Here is a 25,126-nt window from a genome sequence, read left to right on the forward strand (position 1 = left end):
TGTCACAGAGGAAAGCTGTGTGGTCTATGACAGACTGCCCTCCTTAACACCATTCACTCTCTCCAGAGACCATCTTCAGCCCGACACTCCGCTTCCACACTAAACACACTGCTTACTGCCCTAACTCAATGAACCAATTAGACGAGAGAACGTCGAGCCGTTTGATTCTACGTTGAATATTTGCTATGAAGAAACACGCTGATGGGGGCTGTGCAGGTTCAGATATGCGTCTCTGGAGCACAACGCTGGACGGACTAACAGACTCATGAATCATCCGACACCCTCATCATTAGTGTGTGTGCAGAGCGTATAGCTTGTGCACCCCTTCACCCCTTCACCACTGTGGCTGATTCTTCTTCCTCCCTGAAATAATTCAAATGAACCCGCTGACCAAACAGAGCCTAGAAGTCACAATCTTGTAGCGTAGACCAATTTCTTCTTTCTTTCTCATTGCTCTTTCACAATGAAAGCCTCTTGTTGTTTATCAATGGGAAGCTTTTATTATGAAGCAGCAGCAGGAAATGTTGGGTTTGCATCAGCAGCCACTTAAAGGGTACCTTCGGTATTTTTCAACCTTCACTTTATTTTCCCATGTTTTTGTGTCTGAGTGACTAATGGGGACAACATTTTTTAAATTGGTCCAGTATTGAAGGACAACGCTGCAGACGGCAGCTCCTAAACGGTCTGCAATGTAATCGCTCGGGGCAACGTATGTACGTCCACTAACAGCGCCAGTGACGGATTGTTATTAGAGGTGTCTGACAACATTATGGAAAGAACCCCTACACAGGAAAAACTACCTTTAGCTCAATCCGGTCTGTTTGGTATTGTGTGTCTCGCTGTGAGAGGTCTCGTTCTGAAATCTCGCGTTGCATCCACACTGTCGAAATCGGCTCAATGTTCAGCCACGGCAATGAAATTCTTTTATATAACACTAAACTAAGCTTTCTGCTTTTTTTCTAAGGTTATTTGACACTTAAAATAATAATCTGAGCCTGTCAGTGGCAAAACATGCACTTTTACAGGAAGTACATCGACGTTGAGGAGTTGCCTGTTTAGCGTCTGCAGCGTTCTCCTTCAGTACTGGACCAAGTTCAGAAATCCAGTCCCCATTAGTCGCTTAGACACAAAAACATACATGTTGAAAAACACAGAAGTAACCCTTTAACACAGCTCTGATACGGCTAAAAGCAATCAGTAAACAGTATAATGAGGCGATTACAGTGAAACTCATTTTCACTCATTTCATTTTCAGCATCATGGTCGCCCTCAAAGGGCCGGTTGTAACTATAAGACTGTGTAAATGTAGCTACTCCCTAACATATTGTTAAAAAACTCTCTCTGCATTTGGTTATTGTTTATTCAAGTGTAACAATATTGTACATGCATTTATATAAATGTAAAAATATATTTAAGCACATTTCTGTTATTATAACATCAATCCTTTTAATTTAGGGTTAAGAAACCCACATTACTCCATCAAAGATCAAACTTTTAAAGAAAATAACAAATATCATCAAACAAGTTATTACAATAACTTTGTTCAAAGCTTAAAATCCTTTCAAGGGTGCGTTTGCACAATCCCACGTGAAATATTTCATCTGTAGTAAAGCCACGTTTAAAGTAGTCTTCAATGTACTCGCAATACATTTCTATGTCAAATGTAGGGTAACCTGTGAAGAGCTGCTTCTATGACTGTTGTGTTTAAGTATCTCATAATTATAACTTTCTAGCTCATAATTTCGACTTTCTATCTCATAATTTCGACTATGGGGATATTTTTATTATCACATCTAACTTAAATATTTTTGTTATTTTTTTTTTTTGCTGGCGGATTCGCGGGCCACATAAAATGACATGGTGGGCCGGATCCGGCCCGCGGGCCTTGAGTTTGACACCCAAAGGGGGTTAAGACAAAAGGGGTTAGGGTTAGGGTGAGGCATTCAGTTGTGATGGTTAAGGTTTGTGTAAGAGGCTAGGAAATGCATGATGTTAATGAGTGTCCTCACTAAGACAGAAGTACAAGGTTGCATGTTAGTGTGTGTGTGTGTGTGTGTGTGTGTGTGTCCTCTCAATGGAGTAAAGAACACATTTGCAGGACACTGTGACCCCAGCCAGGCATATCCACCAATCACTGCAGACTGCAGCAGATTACAGCAAACCAGCAAACCACTGTGTAAGGAGAGGTGAGAGGCTCTGAAGGTGAGAGAGGATAGAAATTAATGGACAGTGACAGAGACAGAAAGGAGGGGACGTTCTGATGGGACAGAGAGAGAAAGAGAGGAACAGGAACAGAGAGAAACCAAACGACGATCTTTACCTGAACTAACTAAGTATTTCACCATCTTTAATTAAAACTAACTAAGTATTTCACCATCTTTAATTAAAACTAACTAAGTATTTCACCATCTTTAATTAAAACTAACTAAGTATTTCGCCATCTTTTCTTAAAACTAACTAAGTATTTCACCATCTTTAATTAAAACTAACTAAGTATTTCACCATCTTTTCTTAAAACTAACTAAGTATTTCACCATCTTTTCTTAAAACTAACTAAGTATTTCACCATCTCTTCTTAAAACTAACTAAGTATTTCACCATCTTTAATTAAAACTAACTAAGTATTTCACCATCTTTTCTTAAAACTAACTAAGTATTTCACCATCTTTAATTAAAACTAACTAAGTATTTCACCATCTCTTCTTAAAACTAACTAAGTATTTCACCATCTTTAATTAAAACTAACTAAGTATTTCACCATCTCTTCTTAAAACTAACTAAGTATTTCACCATCTTTTCTTAACTAAGTATTTTTGTTACCTAATTTGCTGACTGAGTTGTTTCCTGTGACTTGATTTTGAAAAGACTGTCTGAATTTCACAAGCGTAAAATGACACGTGTTGCTGGTTTGAATAGGAAACAAACAGACATCATAAGAACCCTGAGGATACATTGCTCCAGAGGTTTTTTTTTTTTAGGAACCAGGAGAGGTTTTGGATATTTTGTCTTCATATTTTCACTGAAGACAAGGTTGCATAGATAGCATCAGAGCGTTGCAGGAACCAGACAATGCAATGATGTGAAGAGCACAAACTCAAAAATGGATGTTGCCGAGCCAGAGATATAGAAATCCCTTTATTCCATTGCTTCCTGTATGAAACCTGGAGGCACTTTTCATATGTACTCTAACACCTGTAAACGCACCTCGCTGTGTAAAAAAAGCTCCCCTTTGATGTCAAGACTCGCGAGCTCCAAAATAATGACTTTGCTTGGGTTTCTGTTTGCCAGCCGACTCGAGCGTCTCACCTGTCGGCCTCGTCCCTGCCGCCCTGCTTCTCAGAGAGCTCCTGGTCGAGGGAGGAGGAGGTGCTGCCCTCGCGGCTGACCCCGCTGTTGCGTCCCGGGCTGTTCTCCGCCGACGCCCTCCCTCCTCCGGCGGGTCGGGGGAGGCCGGCGTCGGTGTGCTGCTTCAGGGTCTGCAGCTTGGCCAGGGGGATGATGTCGCAGGCCTGGGGCCGGTGCCACACCGTGCGCTGGGTGGAGGCGTTGTAGTAGTAGAAGCGCGAGGTGTTGGGGTCGAACAGCTCCCACCACTGGTTGTCGCCGGTCCGCTTGATGCAGACGCCCTGCGGGGGGTCCCACACGCACTCGCCCGTCAGCAGGTTGGCGTACATGCGCTCCCGCGTGCGCGGCTCGATGATCTCCACCCACTCCAACCTGCAGGGGGACAGTTCACTGTTTTCAGTTTAAGAACAATCTGGAAGACATGCGTTGTATTATTCTCCACGAATCAACAACACGTTCAGGTGACAGATCATTAATTATACGATGCGTTCTAAAACCACGGAGCCAATTTCACTCTATGAATTACAACTTTATGCATTAAAGCATTAATGCATGTTAGGTGTTTTAGAGCCCAAACTGTACATTAAGTGCAGTTCATCATTATGATCAGGGTGGAAGAAAATATCCATACACGAGTGTCACAATATTTTCTCAAAAATTCTGTATTGATTTTTAATCAATAGTTTAAAGATATTTATAGATAAAAATCTATATATTTTTTTTAATGATATGGGCACATTTTTAAAAGTAGTAGAAAAGTAGAGCTATGATGTTGGATGTTACAGAAACTGACCAACATTTTTTTTTTCTGCATATGAAGATGTGCTCTTTATATTATATATTGTATATAAACTATAACTGTTTTCCTAAAATTTGATTTAAAATACGACTACCGCCTCACAGTTGTAGAACTACCCCAACCAGTCAAGTTGCAGTTTACATCCACGTCTTTCCAAAAATGTCATCACGTCATCATTTTATCCTGTTAGACAATTTGTGTGAAATTGTCAGAATTATCACATGAATTCTTGAGTCACAGTGACCTTTGACCTCAAATTACTAATCACTTCATCCTTGAGCCCAAGGATGAAGGATTTTGAAGGAATTCCCACAAAGAGATACAGCGAGAATGGACCGGACATGCGGAGGCAGTATATTGAATGGTAACTGTAGTATACAGTAGTATATACGACAGGCATACTGTGATACCTGTCGTATCGCCATATCCTGGCCAATACACAGCCCTAATTATGATGTCATCTTCCAACACTGGCAGAAGAAAATCATGCCACTCCGCTCCAGTGCAGTATTCAGTTCAAACAGAAGGGACACGGCCGCGGTCTTAACCATCGGTCAGATTGTGGATGTTGGAGTTGTGCTGAAAAGAGCTGAAGGCTGCACAGTTAAACCGCCAGGTCATGAAAATATCATCTCTGGTGCCACAGTTCTGTCTGGACAGGTGCTGCTTTTGTCATGGTACGCAATTATCTCACTGGAAGCTGTCAAACAGTGGGATCAGCGGTAGAGCAGTCAGAGGATCAGAGGATCAGCGGTTCGATCCCCGGCTCCACTAGTCCATGTCGATGTGTCCTCGGACGAGACACTCAACCCCGAGTTGCTCCCGCAGGCTGTTCCTGCGCTGTGTGAATGGGTGTGAATGATTAGTTAGAGTCCTGATGGGCAGGTGGCACCGTGGTGTGAATGGGTGAATGATGACAAGTAGTGTTAAAGAGCTTCGAGTGGTCGGAACACTAGAAAAGAGATATACAAGTACAAGTTCATTTACCATTCAATGCCTTCATCAGACGGTTAGCATACAGTAACGGCACTGTTGTGTGCATGCAAGCAGCTGTTCTTCTCAATGCTTCTTCTCTTGAAAATATAGAACGCATCACTTCCGCATCACTTCCTGCAGAATGCTCTTCCCCGGGAGAGACTCTTTGGCCACGACTGTCAGCTGCACATTTTACCTTCAGTTTGAGCCGAGGAGCTGAATGTAGCGTGTTCAGCAGCAGAAGATAACAGGTTGTAAATGAGCCGCATTACAGAACTGCAAAGGGATTACACACATACGGTATTATGAATAATAAAATAAAAAACAGAAGCCCACTCACACAGATCTGCACGCAGCAGTCTGCTCTTACACATCTCACACACACACACACACACACACACCCACACACACACTGGAAACACACACGCAGTTTATAAATATGCACTTGAGCAGCATTTTTCCTGGCGGATACGAGGTGGATCGATGAGTGCTGGCAGGCGGAGAGTGGGTGGACGGCGTGTCGGTCCAGCTGACTTTACATAACAGAGGAGGAGGATGAGGTGGACGAGGAGTTCGGAGGAATGTCCAAGAAGCAACACAAACTGTGGTTTAATTCTCACAAAAGTGCCAAACCTCTGATTTTGTTGGATAATAATTAAAGAGACCAGCTGTTAAACTAAAAAACATTACTGGGCCCTTTTTTTATTTTATGATACTACGTATGGATCTGTGATGTTCCTCTTCAGTAGGAACCAATTGGCTGAGAGCCACAGACAGGAAGTCAGACATGCTGCTGCTTTTGGTCTTATTCATGGGATTTACTAATCATTAAATTCATTATTAGTGTCATTCTTTAAGATGATAATTAATGCTCAGACATGCAGACGGTGAGTTCAGAGTGGACCTGCACAAGGTTCATGTGGTGGTTAAAGTAACGGGGGACCATAAAGACTGAGGAGAACTATGCAGTTTAATGATCGTATTTAGACAATGCACATTTCTTTTTGATTCAATCTGTTGGAACTTGGGAAGAACATTTAATATTCTAACGACCTGTTGGAATTCAAATTTACAGTCTATAAGAATATTTGTCTTGTGGTCCAGCAAAAGCTTTAAATCCACCGTCAGCCAGAGGTGGGGACTTCATTTTGCAACTTGAACTCTAGTCACACACTCGAGACTCAACTTGAGACTCGTCCTCAAAAGACCCGAGACTCGACCGGGACTTGACATTTGGGAATCTTAGATTGGCGTCCGCTGATTATCTTTGAAAAGATTAGTGAGTGTTTGTTTGCTTGCCACAGGGGTTTGAACAGAGCTGGCTCTGCCATGACTATAAAAATGGTTGAGCGACACGTTCCACTGCCGAAGGCTACTTCTTTGAAGTTAGCTAGTTACTTTCAGTAGTCACATCCTTGAAGAAATAGCGACAGGAAAATGGGAATAACTCCCTTAATACTACACATGAACTACTTCAAATAGCATGTGCATATACGTACACGATAGTGCACGGACATTTTAAGCTTTGCCATTGATGAAAAACTCATTTTTACCTGACAACACATCGCGGCGCGAAAAAAGAGGACAGTGACAGCAGCACCATCAAAACACTGCGGTGAGGATTGCGGTGCGCGTCTATTCGTGCTGTTACGGTATCAGAAAAGGATGAAGAAAGACTCGCATTAGAGCAATAACGTCTCACATTTTAAGAACCAAATAAAACCGTTAGCAAAGACGTTGCTAGCAGCTAACAGGACCCTGACTATGGGTGCAGTGTTTTGCTGCTGCATCGCCGGACTGGCTGCTTTTCTTGAAGCGCAGCGTGAGTCGGTTTGAAACGCGGCCGCACTCCAGATATCAACACTATCTGGCCACTTATCTGACAGACGCAGGCTTCACTGAGATCCACAGACAGTGACAATCCCTACTGAACACACACACACACACACACACACACACACACACACACACACACACACACACACACACACACACACACACACACACACACACACACACACATTACAGCAGACACGAGGTGTGGCTGAAGGGTGTCTGAATCCGATGATCCACTCGGACCCGAGCGGCTCTGACAGCACGGCTTAACGGCTGCATCCTCTCCTCTTCAGACCACAATCCTGACAGCTGAGGCACCTCAGAGGGAGACTAAAGTGCAACCGCAGCTGGACAAGTCAATACCCATGATGCACCTGATCCCGTAAGACTAACTGTTTTAAAATGTTGTGTCCTGTCCTCGGGGAGTATGTCCCTGTTATTATTCATATAAAATGATGGTCAGAATATGAAAGAAACAGCCAAACGCCCGAGGATGAACTTATAACGACCGTGTTTCTTATTGGTTTTATTAGCGGTTTCTTGCTGATTCCAGACTTTTCCTTCACCCTGTAGCGAGTCTCCTCTCTGCATTGGGACAGCCACAGTTAGCGCTGGCTGCTGTGTGTGCTTGTGCGCGAGGAGGTGGGGGGGGGGGAGAAAGACGAGAGAAAGAAATGGCACATCGGCTGTCGCAGCGAATGCTCGTCAAGCAGAGCAGAACGGGCCGGTTTAAATAGAGAGATCCAGAGCGGAGATAGCAGGATTAATTGGCCATAATTGCTCGACGTGTTGGTGTTCCAAGTGACCCAGTTTAGCTGGTGACCCTCCTCCCTGAGCCTGCAGAGACGGGCTCTGTGCGCCGTTGGCATTGCACTCTGAAAGACACTAATGGGGACTCTAAAGGGGGTTCACAAACACGTCGTGTCGAGGAAGCTCAAAGCAGGTCTTTAAAATCCATACTTTTATATTGAGTCAACCACTGGTTTAAAGACGTGCTGCTCTTATTACAGACACTTTGGTATTTTGATGATGCAGTCGTGAAACTTTACAGGTGTGTTGTTGCCTTCAAAATGAAGGTCGAGTTTAAAGATGGGCGTGGTCCAAGAATGGGCGCAGGAACTAGGGAGGTAGGAAGTAGGGAGGTAGGAAGTAGGGAAGCGGTCACTGACCCCTCACTTTACGTATGTAGACTGATTTGGCGTTGAGCTGTTGGGAGATGGTGTCTAGTATTTTTAAGTCTGTGATGTCTATCAGGAAACGTGTAGTAATCCTACTACACTATAAGTGCTGCGTCAACCCCAGCTTCTGAAAAGTGAAGCCAATGCTTAAACTTAAACCTGCATTCTCTCCACTGACCAGCAGGGGGCGGCTCCTCTGGTTGTATAGAAGTCTATGAGAAAATGGCTCTACTCCTCTCTTGATTTATTACCTCAGTGAACATTGTAAACATGAGTTTATGGTCTCAATCTCTAGTTTAAAGTCTTCGTCAATACAGAATGATGTTCATTTAGTAAATTATGATCCATTTAGAGTCATAAGCCATAAAGCAGGGTTTGCTATCGCTACCAGAGCTGTATACGGCGTTTCTACGTCACTCCTCCGCAGCACAAATATGGTCACTTCTGTTTACTGGTTGCAAAAAAAACAAGATGGCGACGGCCAAAACGTCCACTTCTTATATACAGTCTATATATTTTACTAATCACTCCCAACGCGTCACATAACACAGCTTGTTCAGTGCTCCATGGCCTCTGAAGCTCGTTTCACGTGCGTATGCGACGTGACTAAACGTGGTTTAGTTGGCTGAACTTAAACTTCCTGTGAAAACGGAAGTTTATTTAGAAAAAACACTACATACATACAATACCTATAACACTACACTCCATTAAAAACATACACATATATAGTATACAATAGTGCAAATAGGCAGGTAGCAGGAAGTACAATAGGTTATATTAGCTTAGCTTAGCACAAAGACTGGAAACAAGGGGAAACGGCTAGCCTGGCTCTGTCCAACGGCAACAAAATCTACCTACAACTACTTCTACAACAATTAACACGAGATAGCTCATTTGTTTAATCTAAAAAGTGTATTTTTAAACACTTTTCTGTAATTGGTACACATGGTACACACTCTGCACCAAATAATGACGTCTCAATAACCCAGATACTGACGTCTCACTTTGTGCTCATTGGAATCAACCTCCAACAGAGCTCACTGCGCTGGGCCAAAACTACCAGATAGAAAAGAATACATGAATAATAAAAGTATGACATTTGTACCAGAACATTCAGATGATAAACTGTGAGGGAAACTGTTTCCATCGTGTCTTGTGAGTGATATGATGGACGCCAACACGACGTCATAATGTCCCACATTTAATGCACACACAGAGACTCTGAAGTGGAGTTCAAGCTCTAATGTGAAGTTCATTCCTCTCGCCTTTCATTCGAAAACAACTGCACTTTGCTCTCATCCATCAAACAAGATGCCGCACAAACACTCATGTCAGATGACACCCAGCTCTGTCAGACATCCACACCACCTGCTGCGTCTCTGATCCTGATCCTGGATCTCAGAGCGCCCTGCTGGATGGACATGTGTCCTGCGGTGTTCAGAGCTGTTGGCCTGAGGAGCCGGTCTGAGACACACACACACACACACACACACACACACACACACACACACACACACACACACACACACACACATGCAAACGTTCAGCCCTTCAGCTCTGATGACCCCATGTGAGAGTCAAACCAGTCTGTTGTCAGTCAGTACGCTTTATCTCTGTCAACTGGAGGAAGCGCAGTGCATCATGGGTTAATCATACAGCAAATCCCTGTATTAGTTGTATCCAGGAATAAAGTGCTTTGCAGTACAATTGTATTCAGGTTGTATTCAGAAAGAACTCTTCTGCCCTCTTAAAGTGCATCGCACCGGTCCACAAACAGCCAATGGGATGTCTCCATTGGATTTTGGATTATTGCAGAAAATAACATCTGTGGCAAACAAACGTTTATGATGCTTAAAACATTTTGTTAATCAAGATAATCCTGACAAATGAGCACAACTTTTATGATTTTTGAAGCAGAAGTAAAAAGCTAACGCTAGGCTATAAAGGAAGCACGGTCACATGACTTCACGTCTCCACTAAAGGAGGACTAGTGATCTAGGGATGACGTTGAAATCTCTTCAGCTTGTGTGAACCACAGACCTTATTAAAGAGACATTGACTTTGAGGCGAGGGTACTGGAAGTGCAAAAATGACTCATTCCTGCAGCCCTCTATTCACGCGTTACATGCTTAGCATCTTTTCAAACTGAACTTCCGTCTCCACAGGAAGTGAGGTTGAGGCAACAAAACCGTTTAGTTGAAGGTCAGCTCGGCTGATTAAGTGTGTGTCAGACGCTGATGAGCGCGGAACCAGCTGCCTTAATGGATGCGTTGGGAGTGAGGACGGGTTGGAATCTTGGGCAAGGACAGGAGGACAGATGAGGAGAGGAGGTGGTGAGAATAAGGAGGTAGAATAAAGGTCAGTCTAATTAACCTCCCATTAAAAAAAAAAAAAACAGCTCAGAGAAACCCTTTATCTGAAACAGCCTCCTGACAGATGTTTCATGAGTTTATGTCATATTCTAATCAAAAGCCTCACCGTTTCTTCTGATCTGCTTCTGTTATCATTTGCAGTGACTGCAAACTTGCTCCATGTTTACCCGGTGTCTTATTATGTATATTTAATATTCAACTATCAGTGCACACTTCATTCACTCACTCACACACACACACACACACACACACACACACACACACTCTTCAACTGCAGCTCAGCGGGGGTTTGCACAGAGCAGCCTTTGATAGTGAGGATGTGGGCTCATTCAGCATGTTGCACCAGCTGTTAGCATGATTACATCTGCAGTGGACACATACAGTATGCACACACGCTCAGACACTCACTCAGTCACTCACTCACTCACTCACTCACTCACTCACTCACTCACACGCTCACACACAATCGTTTACATGCTTCTACTGTCACAGTCAAACGCCTTTTCTTTGGCGTGTGGCCATTGAAATATATTTTTAGCACCCAATATCTAATATTAGCAGATTCTCTGCCTTTGATATCGCTGTAATACAGGAAGCAGGTATGCTGTCATGTTCAACTGATAAGTAGATTTTGAAGACACGTGCGTGAGATGCAATCGTGAATTCAAGTTTAGACTTCACGTTCTTTTTCAAGCTACACTGTTAAAAGCTGTCTGGTTCCAGCTTCTCAATTGTGAGGTTTTGCTGCTTTTAGTTGTCCTTCGTAATGGATTTTCTTTGTGTTGAACACTTTTTTGCTGTAAGAAAAGCCTCCAAATTAGGAAGCAGCAAATCACCACGAAATGCACTGAACAAGCTGTAAGCCACACTCTTAGAAATAATGGTTCCAAACGGGTTCCTCCTGATGGTCTGATCTTCTACCCTGAACAGTTTGAAGGACTGTTGAGAGCACAATCCAGTCCACCCCCAAAAACTGTTATGGTTGCTATGGGTTGCGCTACACCACATCATTAGGGGCCTCATGAGGAACCCTGGGTGGGTTCTAGATGAAACCCTAGGAATATAAAAGGGTTCTCGGTAGCTCCCCCTGGGTGGGTTCTAGATGAAACCCTAGGAATATAAAAGGGTTCTCTGATTACCCCATAGAAGTATTCTCTGTAGAACCGCTCATAGGGAGTTCTGGGTGGAAACAATCACAGATCGGGTTGTATGTAGAACCCTCTGAAAGGTTCTAAAAGAAACCAAAAAGGATTCTCCTACAGGGACAAGCCAAAGAACCCTAGATGGTTCTAGTGAGCCTCTTCATTACTAGGAGTGTGTGGTCTCAGAACATGGTTGTGGTAGCAGAGACATGCGAGTATTGGTACAGTACTGGTTCACAGTAACCAGGTCATTACAGTGCATTTGAACATGTCTCCTCAGTGCTCATAAACATACTGAATGTAAATTGAACTGAAGCATGTGACGGGTGACATCGTGTGCCTCTGATCAATAACGCTCCAGCTTTGACCCAAATACGCTGACGCTCTACAGTGTGCAGCCAATGGGATTGTGGCATCGATGGGAGGCAGACGCCATGACAGAGATAATTCCACTGTGAGTGAAAAGCTAAGCTAGTATATCTGTGAAATACAGGAGTTACTGTTTATAACGCTTCTATCCCATCTTACTTACTTGGACTTGAGTAATAAAAGGACAGGTTAGAAATTATATAATATCGTACTACACTAACACACTGATTCATGTCATCAATGTTCATTTCATCTCTGAAGTCCTAACGTAGAGTTTATGAGCCTTTTGTCATCGTCAAAAGGAATAATCAACCTTTCACAACAACATGCACCACCACGGCAAAAGATCCCTCCCACTCTGTGACAGCTGCTCTGTCACTCTGGGATTTTCGTTTTGAGGCGGAATGTTCACAGCTTGGTAACGCACACTGTCAACTCTGTGTTTGCACCGCTGCCTTCAACGCATGGAGAGTCCCTCCTGAGCCTCCACTTTGACCGTGTGCCGTGCTTGTTTTTTTTGTCCTCTCTCAAACACATCAGCGAACCTCCCGTGTCCCGGATGAAGTTCTCTGTGGCAGACCTGCTGTGGTTCTCACACATCAACCTGTTGAATGGAAACTTGTGGCTGACTGGGACAGGAAAGCATTGATGTGTGGTATATGAAACAGACCCTTATTAGCACAGGTTCTATGTGTATTATCACCAGTTTTCTTAATGAATTCTGGGTCCAATTCCACTGCTATGTTACCGTTTTGAGTGACTACATGGACTTTGATTCCGCTGGATTCTCGTAACACGGGAAGGAGACGGGAAAGCGGGGAGGATGGTAGTAACACGCTATGTGTGACATCCTTTGCCACAGCATCTTGTGTGATCGTAATCGTGCACTTTATCTCCGTATGTATAGCTTCACCACATGTTCCAGGAAGCCGAATGCTCATGGCCTATAACAGGGGGATTTGTCTATATTATTTATTAGAATAAGAGCAGCTTGTGATGTCACATGACTCAGAACATGCTGAATTATGTGCTTTTACTACGAGGATGCTGCTACAGGCACAATGATATTTATTTTCTTTGCAATGCTTGTAAATGTAACCCTCACAGTTGACACATCTCTTCTATTTGTTACTAATATTGAATTAACAAAAGATGGTGGAAGTAAATTCATCTGTTGTTTAATCATGAATCATTACAAATATGCAGTGTTAGTCACAAAATAGCAGATTAATGTTGATGTGTCAAGATGAATTGATAATGGTTTTATAGTCGCATCGTAGCCTTCTGAATCGAATCGAGAAAAAAAATTAAAAAGAATAAAAAAGAATTGCCAATACCCAATATTTAACCCGCCCTGTATGTCAGTATGAACATAAAACATATCGCTCCATGTTAGACGGTCCGTCTCTTCACCTCCACACTCATACAGACAACCCTCATCTGGCACTGCTGCATAACGAGAAATTAACATTTATTATGGAAATGAAAAGGAACAATGCGCCGGGGAACACCTCCTCCTTATCCCCCAAGAAAGAGACAAGCGACGCTACGCCCTGTGAGAAAACAGAGCTAACGCACACGGACGCAGTACCCGATAATGTATATGCATGTACGGTGTAGCACATTAACGTTCCTTCCTGTGGCCAATCCCGTGAGGCAGAGGCAGAGAACGCATTTGAAATGCAGCCCGTTCCATCTGGAGTTCAGTCAAACGTGTGCCGTACGAAGGCTTTCCATTTAAACGGTGGTCTCGAACTCAACGGGCTCTCCTGCTTCTGCCCCTCTCCGACTATGTTAGCGATGACGCCGGCAGACACATATGATGGACGCTCATATCACATGTCAGGGTCACGTCTCCGGGGATCGTGAGGGAACCCCCCCCCCCCCCCCCCGGGTGGTCCGAGGACCACGTGAGGCGTATCATGATACAGGGGTTGCGATACGCAAGCTGGTATGCTGTGATTTATTTAAAGTATAGAACACACCGTCATATGCGTAAAACATGAGTGAAAAAAAAACAATTACTGGCTAGTGGTTGTTGGCCTCCACCAACCAGTCATGTTGCACTTTACACGTCTGCCTAAAAATGTCATCACTTCATCATTTTATCCCGTTAAGACATTTGAGCGAAATTGTCATAATTAGCATATGAATTATTGAGTTATGGCAAAGAAAATGTGTTTTGTGACCTTTGACCACTAAAATGTAATCAGCCTCGAGTCGGTTGGTGTTCCTGACAAAATGAAAGATCTAATAAATTCAATCGAGTGTTTCTGACAAATTTGAAGAAATTCCATCAAGGCGTTCTTTAGATATTATGAGATTGGGACAGACACATAATGCCTGCGGCCATGAAAAATCACCGGGATTTTTTGTCATAATTTGATATTTTCTGTAACGTCACATACTTTGCACAGTATGTGACGTGTGTATTCCTACATAGAGAACGTCTAAATATTTCATGATTCTTACCGTTTATTACAACTTGGGTCATATTTTTGTGCTTTTGTCCGTTACTTCAAACAGCTCTGCTTGATTGCTTAAACCTGACATCATGTTGACATTTTGTTGCTGTGAAACTCCTTGTTAGCGGTAATTGGAGGCATTGGGTGTGTAACACTGAAGGTACAGTGGGAGCCTTCTAAAACTCTACCAGCTGGAGGCTGTTTGGCTGGCAGCCGACTGGGATCCAGTTCCCAGCTGGTGATGTATTACTCTGGGATGTATTGTGCAGCGTTGTAAACATACTTCTCCTGTATTTATTCATTGAGTGAGGAGCACACTGAATGTTTTTGTCCCTATGTACACCTTATTAGTATCACATAGCCACACCTGTCTCCACTCGTCTGAGCCCCAGATGCTCACTCTTATCTATTAGCTGCTAACAAAGCTGTTATTTTGTATCTCTTAGAGCTTTCATGCTCAGAATAGAAGGTACGATCAGTAACTAGAGGCGTGTCTATCCAGTAATCTGGCTTGCTCGTGCTCTAAATTGAAACAACCTTTATTTTATGTTGGCTAATGCATAAAAAAACAACAACCTGTGTCAGTGTTTTACATAAGAGCTCCAGCATGATATCTTCATGACCCTATGACTGGATTTCAGGCGCAGTGGGTCAACGAACATGTCTGATGGCAGAGAACTGCTTCAGCTTTCATAATCACTTCCCCTCCTGATGGACAGATAAAGCTTTGCCAATCAGGACGGCAATTCTATATGGCTGGACCTGTAAGTAAGTAAGTCCAGCAGGTAAAAGTCGAAACAGGAAGTGGGACTGTAAACTGTGACGGATGTTTAAAACCGACAGTTTGCCTTCTTCCAAGCCGGTTTGACGAACGATTCATCTAACAGAGTTTGTCACTGATCAATAAATTCTCAGACACTAAGGTAGATCTTATTCCAGCCTACTACCTTGCCAGTAAATGGTTCCAAACACAGAATGAGACTTATAGTAAATCTGTTTCCCCTATAACCTTTCCTTTACTCTATCTAATTATCTTTGGAAGTGCTCTGAGGCTCCAGTTCCTCATCTCATCTCCTGCCGTTTTGAAGCCTCGAGTTCGAGGATTTCGCAGTCGCCAACTTGGATTACGGCTGTCGCCACGTTTTTTGTTTTTTATGCAACCAATAATTTGGAATGTGGAGAAGTAACGTAGAGACGCTGGTATCATATGTCTCTGGTAGCGGCAGCAACCTGTCAATCACAGTAAGCCCCGCCCTAAAGCATACCCTGCTTTATGGTCTGTTTGACTCTAAATGGACCATAATTTACTAAATGAACATCATGCTGTATTGAAGAAGACTTGAAACTAGAGATTGAGACTATAAACTCATGTTTACAATGTTTACTGAGGGAATAAATCAAGAGAGAAGTAGAGTCATTTGCTCATAGACTTCTATACAACCAGAGGAGTCGCCCCCTGCTGGTCAGTAGAGAGAATACAGGTTTTAAGACACTTCAGCAACGGTTCTGCTGTCGATACTTTAGAAGTTCTGGAGTGAGATGTCCTTGTCTCAAACCTCCTGTCTCTGTGTCTTTGTCTCCGGCTCAGTACAGCGTGAGACTCACATGGTGGCAGAGAGAACAGAAAGATCCAAAGTGAGGCTACATTTGACTCCAGTAGATGCTGAGAACTCTGGTTGTCTGAAACACAGTAAAACCCTCAGAGAGAGGAACCAGCAGCAGTTCATCACAACATGTGACCAACAAGAGAACATCAATGTGCAGAAATGATCACTCTTCTACTGTTTGTGGAGCAGCCGTCCACTGCAGGTAACGTTAGCGATGATATACAGAGTTTGATCAGAAGAACAAGCTAATTCATTAAAGCTAATCACTGAGCTAATTGTTTAGTTGAGAATGTTTTTTTAAGATTTTAGAACTTCTTGTATTGCTGTTCAAGAAAGACTATTTCTTTCCATACAAGAATAATAAAGCAATGTTGATTATTTTCTCAAGTAATTTTTTTTTTCTCACAAAATAATGAAAAAGAACCGATAAGAGTATCGATAAGGAACCGAACCGATGATCAGTATGGATAATAGTACTCCGCAGTAAAACGTCTAACGGTGGAAAAACCAGATCACCGCTGACATCCCCTCAACTGTTTGTTTTGTAGTTCTGGTTTGATGGGAACAAGTTCAGAGGTGTTTTGTAGGTGCGTGAATTCAGGCCGGCAAAAAAAAAAATACAGGTTACCGTAAATGCAACACTATTCCAACTAATAGGAAAAACAAGATCCGTCGCCTGTGCACTCAGAATGAGCTCCACAAACATGTCCGGTCAGTGTGAAAGATAAAGTGCTGCTGCGTCTCCTGGGACCTCTCCGGTGAGCAGTGTGGGCTCCTGTGTGTCTCTTGGCTTCGGTCCCAGCTCATTACGCCGGTGGAGTGTCTCTATCGGCAGCCAGCGTGACTCATCTCATGCGCAGAGGCACGAAAAATCCAGGGGAGGATTTGGTTTGTGGTGATACTGCTCTGGATATTGCTTATTAGTCCTGTAGTATATCTCTGCTGCTTATCAGTTCCTTCTGATTACCTTGAACTGAAAAACAAAGTGAATAGATTCACTGCTGAGCTGGTTGCTCTCAGACTCAAAATCTACAACAAATTGCAAAATTGGAAAATATGGTGCAAATCAGGCTAAATAACAATTTTAGCTTGTTCATAGCAATTTGCTATTAGCCGCCTGAGAGCTCTGTACAAAGCAGTTACCTCCAGTTCTACAGAGTGAAGCCGATGCAGAAGTGTCTTAAAACATGCATTCTCTCTACTGACCAGCAGGGGGCGACTCCTCTGGTTGTATAGAAGTCTATGAGAAGATGACTCTACTTCTCTCTTGATTTATTCCCTCAGTAAACATTGTAAACATGAGTTCATGGTCTCAATCTCTAGTTTCAAGTCTTCTTCAATACAACATGATGTTCATTTAGTAAATGATGGTCCATTTAGAGTCAGATAGACCATAAAGCAGGGTGTGCTTTAAGGCGGGCTTACTGTAATGGACCGTGAAATCGTCAAACTTGAGGCTTCAAAACAGCAGTCCACAAAGCAACGGGTGACGTCACCATGACTACGTCCACTTCTTATATACAGTCTATGGTCTGTACGCAGATTTGTTTCCACATCCACAGCCGGTAACGTTGCTTCTAGCAATAAAATGATATTATGACAATAAGATAAAACACAAAGTTACTTTAAAACTCAAAACTAACTTAAAAGACGTATATGACGTGAATCTTTCATGAATGTAAATAACTTATTTCGGCCTCTTGTATCTTGTTATCTGTTGCACATCAGCATTGATTTCTTTACTTCCTCCCTTTGCTCCCTCTGTGTTCCTGCAGTATTTCTGTTGTACCACAGAGGTTCGTCTCTTTCGCCCTTGTCCTCCTTCCCTCCTCTCTCTTTTCTGCTCTGCTAAGCATCATTCAGACTCTGTGATTTTAATCAAGATGAAATATGGATCTCTGTGAGAGTATGTGTTTGTGCTCCGAGAGGTGGGACGTTCAGACAGTGAACAGTGTGTTTTCTGATTTTATCAGCGCTAATGTGGTATTTCCTTTTAATTAAGCCTGCTATCATCATTTTTATTTGATAAAAATATATAAATAGTGGAGCATTTAGCAGCTGAAGAGGCGTTTTCTTCTCATGGGTTGGTGGAGACCAAATCAGAGCTAAAGTGAGAGTTAATATTAGACTGACAGCAATCACATGAACAGAAACATGACAGCTTATGACGAAGGAAGGACGATTTGAAATAGCACATGTTACTGTCAACACCTCCATTGTAAAGGTGTCAGCAGCAGATTAATCAGGGTTCGCTAAACAGTTGCCAGGTTGCCATTGGCAACAATTTTGAGAAATTGTCAATCAATTTGCCTTTGGTTGCCATCAGTGGTAGCCACTTTTCCACATATCAAAAAATAGGGAGAGCATACAGTGCGATATTGAAAGATTGCTGTTACAGTCAGAAGCGGAGCGTTCTGCATGTGTGTTGTAGGGAATCGAGAAATTGTCCGACACACAGGAAATTGATCAGCAGTCAATAAGGGACTCGATAATGAATCGGACCGAAAAGCCAAATTGAAAATGCCATTGGAATCAAAATAGACTTTTCATTTCCACTCACTAGTGCGTTGGTGCGTTTCCTGGCATATAGGGATGCCTCTTCTGGTCCATCAGTCGATTAATCAGGTTTCTTTAGTCAATTATACATTTGTTTACGCTTTGTCATGCTGAATGACTTATAACTTAAGAGCACATCTCTGGTAAACACAAGATTTAAACTGGTGCTTTTTGTGTGATTCTTTGTGGAGAAACTCAGTTCCACAGATCTTGAGTCCCATTTATAACCATTGCGTCCACAAAGAGAGGCCTGAAACGCCACTTCCCACGCAGAAGTTGTGAAATGATCATCTTCTGTAAGAGAACGTCTACTAGTGTTAAAGAACTGCACAACAGAGCCTCAATAGATATCAATAATCTGCTAATGCGCTGCATATATCACCAAGTACGATCTCGGCTTTCATTTAGTTTTCTGAGTAAAATCGCTGCAGTGAAAAGGACTTTATTTATTTATGGTTTATTCCATAGGGACAGATACAGCATGCTGCACACACACTAAAAGCAGCTATCTGATGAGAGTATCGGAGCTCGCTGGTGCAGAGGAGTAACCGCGGTGACTGTCACGCAGCTTCTCCAGTCACCTGCACAGGGGTGGTGTAAATGAGCAACGTGTGACAGCTCCTGCACAATCGCTCCATATCCTCATAGTAGCATTAAATAAAGAATAAATAAATAGTGTTCACCCGTCAAACTGCCGTTTGTTAAATGATACCCACGGAGGGTCGTGATCATTCTGAAAGCGATCGGTCTGACTGCTGTAAACCGATAAATACTGCGGTGACACTCGTAATGTGTCCCGCTGCAGGATGGATGCTCTGGCACTGTTAGGACCGAGTCAATGGAAGAATTAGGAGGAAAACAAGATCCAGCGTAAAAGAACCACCGATCAGCAGGCTCTTTTCTATTCATACCGCTGGCCTTTACAACCGGCCGCGATCGATGCTCCCCGATGTCGACGGCTGACCGAGCATGTGCCGCCTCCCTCTCTCTGCCCTGGTTCTCCCTCATCCGTTTCTCTCACCCTCTCTCAGGCACATGTTCTCCTCTCTGCTCTCTTGCCGTTAAGCTGCTCTTTCTTTCCAAAACACACACACACACACAAATCCACATCTGTGACTGGCTGTGGAGGCTGACCGTTGACCCTGGTGCTTCTGTCGGGAGGTGGGGGAGGGGAGGGGTGCTGGGAGTCCCATTCATTCCGTGGAGAGTGAGAAGGAGGGCGTCCGTGTCCTCTGACCCAAAAGAGGCTCCTCCCCCACCACCTCCACTCTCACCCTTTAATGTGTGTGAATGAACACAGAGGTCCGTGTGTGAGGACGAAGCGTCGGTCACTCTTAACACACTACGAGAAGTATTTAAAGGAATAGTTCAACGTTTCAGAAAAGCCCCGTTTCTATTTCTTTCTAAGAGTGAGATGTTTGGATTCATATCGTCATATCTGTGCAGAGTACAGGACGTGGTTAGCCTAGCTTAGCATAAAGACTGGAAGCAGGGGGAAACAGCTAGCCTGGCTCTGTCCAAAGTTCAAACACCTAAAGCTCACTGATGAACATGTACAAGGATTTCAGTGCCGATACAATGTTCTGCTACAACTGTCAAGCTTTCCAATTTCCCCAAAAATATAATACAATAAATCCTAATTGTAGCTAAACGTACGTTCAAGCAGACAAACAGGTTTTCATCTAAACGTAGTGACAATTTTAAACAGATTTCCAGAGAATTGGCAAAAGAAAATGTGAATTAATACACGTTTCCTTCCACTATTGTTGTTTGAATAATAGGAGTTGGGTTCATCGAGATAAACAGCTAATGGCTGATAAACTTATACACTTTTGCTCAGATTTTTTGGGGTTATTTCTGGTAAGGATGAAAAATGTAAGAAGGCCCAACCCTCCAAACTCTCTGTACTGTATTCCACCTGTTTCATTGGTCCGTTTTAAAACCGATTGTGCTGCAATGTAACTGTGGAGCAGCACAAACAAATGAACAGTAGTAATCCATCCCAACAGATCCACACTGACTGCGTTATGGAAAGTCGAAAGCGCCATAAAACGCCTGTATTTTCACACGATTTATGTTAAGAACGCCGTTTTTGCAAAACAGACGGAGGAGCTCATTACCAACAGGGAAAATGCTGTAAAACGGCTGCTTTTAAACAACGTAAAAAGCTGCGTTTTAACATAAATCGTGTAAAAATAGAGGCGTTTAACGGCACATTCGGCTTTCCATACTGTGTTTGCACTCCATCCCGATCTCATCGGTGATATATTTGCTTTACATTTTATTATATTCTTCTGGCTGTAGCTTTTATCCAAAAAAGTAGCCTGCATGTCTTCCCTACCAACACATAGATCTGGAGTAATTTGAAGTTCACCGTCTTTAATATCAAGATAGTCGTCGGTGACACTCCCCCCGTGTGCTGTCCTGCTCCAGCTACCTGTCCACGCTCCATCTTATCACCAGCCAGGAGCTTCCAGCACCGTCCTGCTGTCCCGCCTCTCTCTGGGACCATTTAAGGTATTTTAGTCTTGGCAGAGAGGCTGTGGGCAGATCGGCCTGATGGGGGTCCGTTGTCAGATCGGACCCCCCCCCCCCCCCCCCCCCCCCGACTGTCTCGGGAACTCCAGCTTAGCGCACACCGTTTAGACACATCAGCCAGGAGCATCACCTGCTATTGACCCACATCTCGTCAGAAGAACGGCCTTCTGCTCCGTCTGCCGTCAGACGGAGAGAGAGAGAGAGAGAGAGAGAGGAACTAGCAGGTTTTCGGGATGAGGATCTCGCTCACATTACATTACATTACATTACAGTCATTTAGCAGACGCTTTTATCCAAAGCGACTTACAATAAGTGCATTCAACATTGGTAATCAAAAGAACTACTAGTCACCAGAAGTCATAAGTACATTTCCTTTTCCAAACAAGCATCTAAGAGCATGAAGCAGAGCATAACTCAGAGCCAAAGTACAGTGCAGAAACGGAGGTGCTGTATATCACAAACGGTACCGATGTGACGCCGATGTTATATGTAACCATGGGCAACAAGAGATGTCAAGGGAAATCAACCCCGTGTGCAGTCGACCGTTCAGGTGTGTTCACTGTGAGATCCTGACAGAGTGAGAGATCACTCATAGGCGTGCTAATATTAACATATTAATTCAAGCAGTCAACTCTAGAGATTTCTTTTGTGCTTTTATTCCACAAAATAAGGAATCATAAATCCTATTGGAACCAATACCAGAGGTTATAAAACAACACCCAGCCTCAGCTAGTACGAGTTAAGTACTGGATATCAGCATTAATAACAAAGATGTAGCAGATTTTACTTCAAAGACCTGGATGAGACCAAACAGACTCTTTTGTTTTAATTAAACATGGGATATGAAGATAAAAATGTAAACTCTATATTCTTAAACGCACTACAGCTTGTTATCTTAGGATCCTTTTGGATCTTGTGACTGTCCAGCTCCTACATGGGATGTGATGCGTTTCAATCAGAGGCTATGTGTTTCTGACCGATGCAGAAATACACAAAAACTTATTTTAATGTTTAAAATAATCCCCGTCTGTGTGTTCTTCATTGTCTTTACATGATGTCGTTCTATTCTTCTTCGTTACGTTGGTCTTATCTCAAAATAAATATGCTAATCAGAACATGACTGCATGTATTACTTCAATTATTTGACGTCAGACCAGACGCCCTATCTGCATTATAAAAACGTTCTAAACGCGAAGTCATTTTACTACATATAATTACTTGTGATGGGAATCAATCAGGTGGACTCTAACTTACTATACTTTTAACACGATTCAATTTAAAAAAAACAACCTTTTCCCAGGTGCAGGAAGGAAGCAACAGGACGAAGAGGCAGTGATGAGGAGGAGGGCGGAGGAGAGGGAGTGAAAGGTGGAGAAGAATGGAGGGGGAGGGAGCTGCTATTTGCAGATGAATGAAGCAGCCGGCAGGATAATGGACAGAGAGGCAGGAGTGAAGAGAAAGACAATAGAGGACGGACATTCACGCATCTGCAGCCGTGTGTCCACTTTGCATGTGTGTAGATGTGTGTGTGTGTGTGTGACAGGATGAGCCGGCAGACTTCCCAGCGTGCTGATTGGCTGAATGCTGCTACACAGAAGGATCTCCTCGGTGAATTCCTTGAATTCCTCCTTGAATGTCAGCTGTGATCCTGAGTCAGCTGTTAGCTGAGGAACAAATACTATCTGGCAATATACATTGACTTGGTGTTATATATGTGTGTGTGTGTGTGTGTGTGTGTGTGTGTGTGTGTGCGTGAGATGTCTTTTTGTATCGATTATTAGTGATCAAGGGGACAGGAAAGCGATATTTGGAACAGATGTACATTTGCAGTGTCAAAACTTTTTATAAATTGGCTAAATTGTTACAGGAATGGTCAGTGTCAGTGTCTGTAATGTGAATTCCTGGTTATAAAAGGTCCATCTGCAATATTCTGTGGTGGTATTAGTAATATTTGCTGTGAAAGTGTACTGAAGCAGCAGATCATACGACATGGTAAAGCTACGTTTGAGTCAAATGATTGAGGGCTGCTTTAATTAAATACATTTAGTGATATAATCATGCTACTTTCAACACTCTGTCGTTCTGGATTACTCATCTCAAGTGTTACTGTTGTATTTTAGTCACCGGCGCATTGGTTTGTGTTACTTTGTTAAACAGACCGTGAAACCCTCTGAACCCCAAAACCCACTGGCTGAACTGCTGCTGAACACAGAGCATTGAGGAGAGGATGTAAGTAGAGGATGTAAGGATGTAGACAGTTATATATATAACTGTCTACATCCTTACATCCTCTACATATATATATATATATATATATAAATATATATATATATATATATATATATATATATATATATATATATATATATATATATATATATATATAAATATATATATATATATATATATATATATAAATATATATATATATATATATATATAAATATATATATATATATATATATATAAAGCACATAACACTTGTGGGCACTTGGAGAAATGTTGTATTAATAGATTCCAGTTTTTTACAATTTCTATAAAAAAATAAATGGTCAAAGAAATTCAACTTTTTTTTTTATGATTCATGGCATTGTAACTGTGTTATTGTGCACAAAGGACCTGTCCATGGAGGTGCAGGACATTTATATTGTAGTGAAAAACGAGGCCACAGAGAGAGAAATGTGACAGGAGCATAAAATGACCCAGAACTGCTTGGGGTTCAGAGGGTGAACGAGGTTGCATTCAATGACAGTTGACATTCCTGATTCAGCTTCCAGAGCTGATCGGGAGAAACAGGGGAGACTTTATTTTACCTCCAGGGCTGAAGTAGCTGAAGTAGATGCTTCACTTCAAGGCTAAAGCCAGCAGTTAGCAAACTGAATCCTACCCTGGTCATTCACTATCACTCCACAGCTCAACTGCTAATTTTCTTCTCTGCTCCGATCCTCTCAGCAGCGACTCAAACAAAGCCCTTTCTAGTCTCCTGGATTCACCTAAATGGTAAATACTTTAAATGGACTGCATTCATAAAGGGCTTTTCTCACAGCGCTTTACAACGCAAGCCAGCATTCACACATTCACACATTCACACGTTCACACGCCGGACGGCAGAGGCTGCAATGCAAGGTGCCACCTGCTCATCGTAAACATTCACACTCGCACGTCGAAACAATTTGCGGTCCGGCATCTCGCCCGAGGGCGCTTCAACCGAACCGGCCGCTCCGCCTCCTCGCCTCGGACCTTTGAAACTTTCAAATATTGGCAGCCGTGAGCATCAAAAATCCCCCCTCGATCAGGCTGTGATGCCGTTTACCAAAATGATTGTTGCCATGGTAATTGTACCATAATAACTTTACAAATTGGCACACGCTTATTCAAAGAACTAACAATGGAACAGGTGGGCATCCACCCCTGTTTTAATGCCGTTAAGTGGGTATGACTAAAGAGGCCAAATTAACAAGAACGGCTTCATTTCGATGGGCGTTTTGCAGATGGAGCTTTACTCCGCAAGGATCAGGAAGCATGGGGTCCAGACCTCATCCACACCCCACTGAGCACCCGTCGGGCTCGGGGGCCTCTCCTTTCACTCAGCCCTTTGTTTCACTTCATCCGCCCTCAATTGGCTTAATCGTGCCCCCGTGAGGGCCTGATGCTGGAGGGCTGGGACCCAGCGGGAACAGAGGAGGAGGAGACGGGACGAGCCGGTAGGAGCAAAGGACACGGCCCACAATCTGGATGGAAATGGATAATGGATGCGATTGGTTTGGTTAAGGATCCGTTTTAGGAGCGACATGGTTTTCAATGACGCGACAGAACCCCCCCCCCCCATCTGCTCCGTGTCACCGCCGCACACCAGACATTCCTTGTTGCCACCGGTCCTCAAACACGAGAATCTCCTCTGTGAATTCCTTGAATTCCGCCTCCAATCCCAGCTGAGATCCTGA

At 43.1% G+C, this 25,126-nt stretch overlaps 1 protein-coding gene across 1 annotated transcript in view; it reads right to left on the reverse strand.

The window, feature by feature from the left end:
- The window catches only part of arhgap39 (Rho GTPase activating protein 39), a 73,846-nt gene that overhangs the window by 27,294 nt on the left and 21,426 nt on the right, over nt 1-25,126 (reverse strand). Inside the window, exon 2 of the mRNA XM_068707825.1 lies at nt 3,307-3,717. Within this exon, the coding sequence (XP_068563926.1) occupies nt 3,307-3,717 (411 nt within the window). The remainder of the gene's footprint in view (nt 1-3,306; nt 3,718-25,126) is intronic.

This window comes from Cebidichthys violaceus, unplaced genomic scaffold (assembly GCF_023349555.1).
Source record: "Cebidichthys violaceus isolate CVI_PGR_0920_01 unplaced genomic scaffold, fCebVio1.0.p SCAF_13, whole genome shotgun sequence".
Lineage (NCBI taxonomy): Eukaryota > Metazoa > Chordata > Actinopteri > Perciformes > Stichaeidae > Cebidichthys > Cebidichthys violaceus.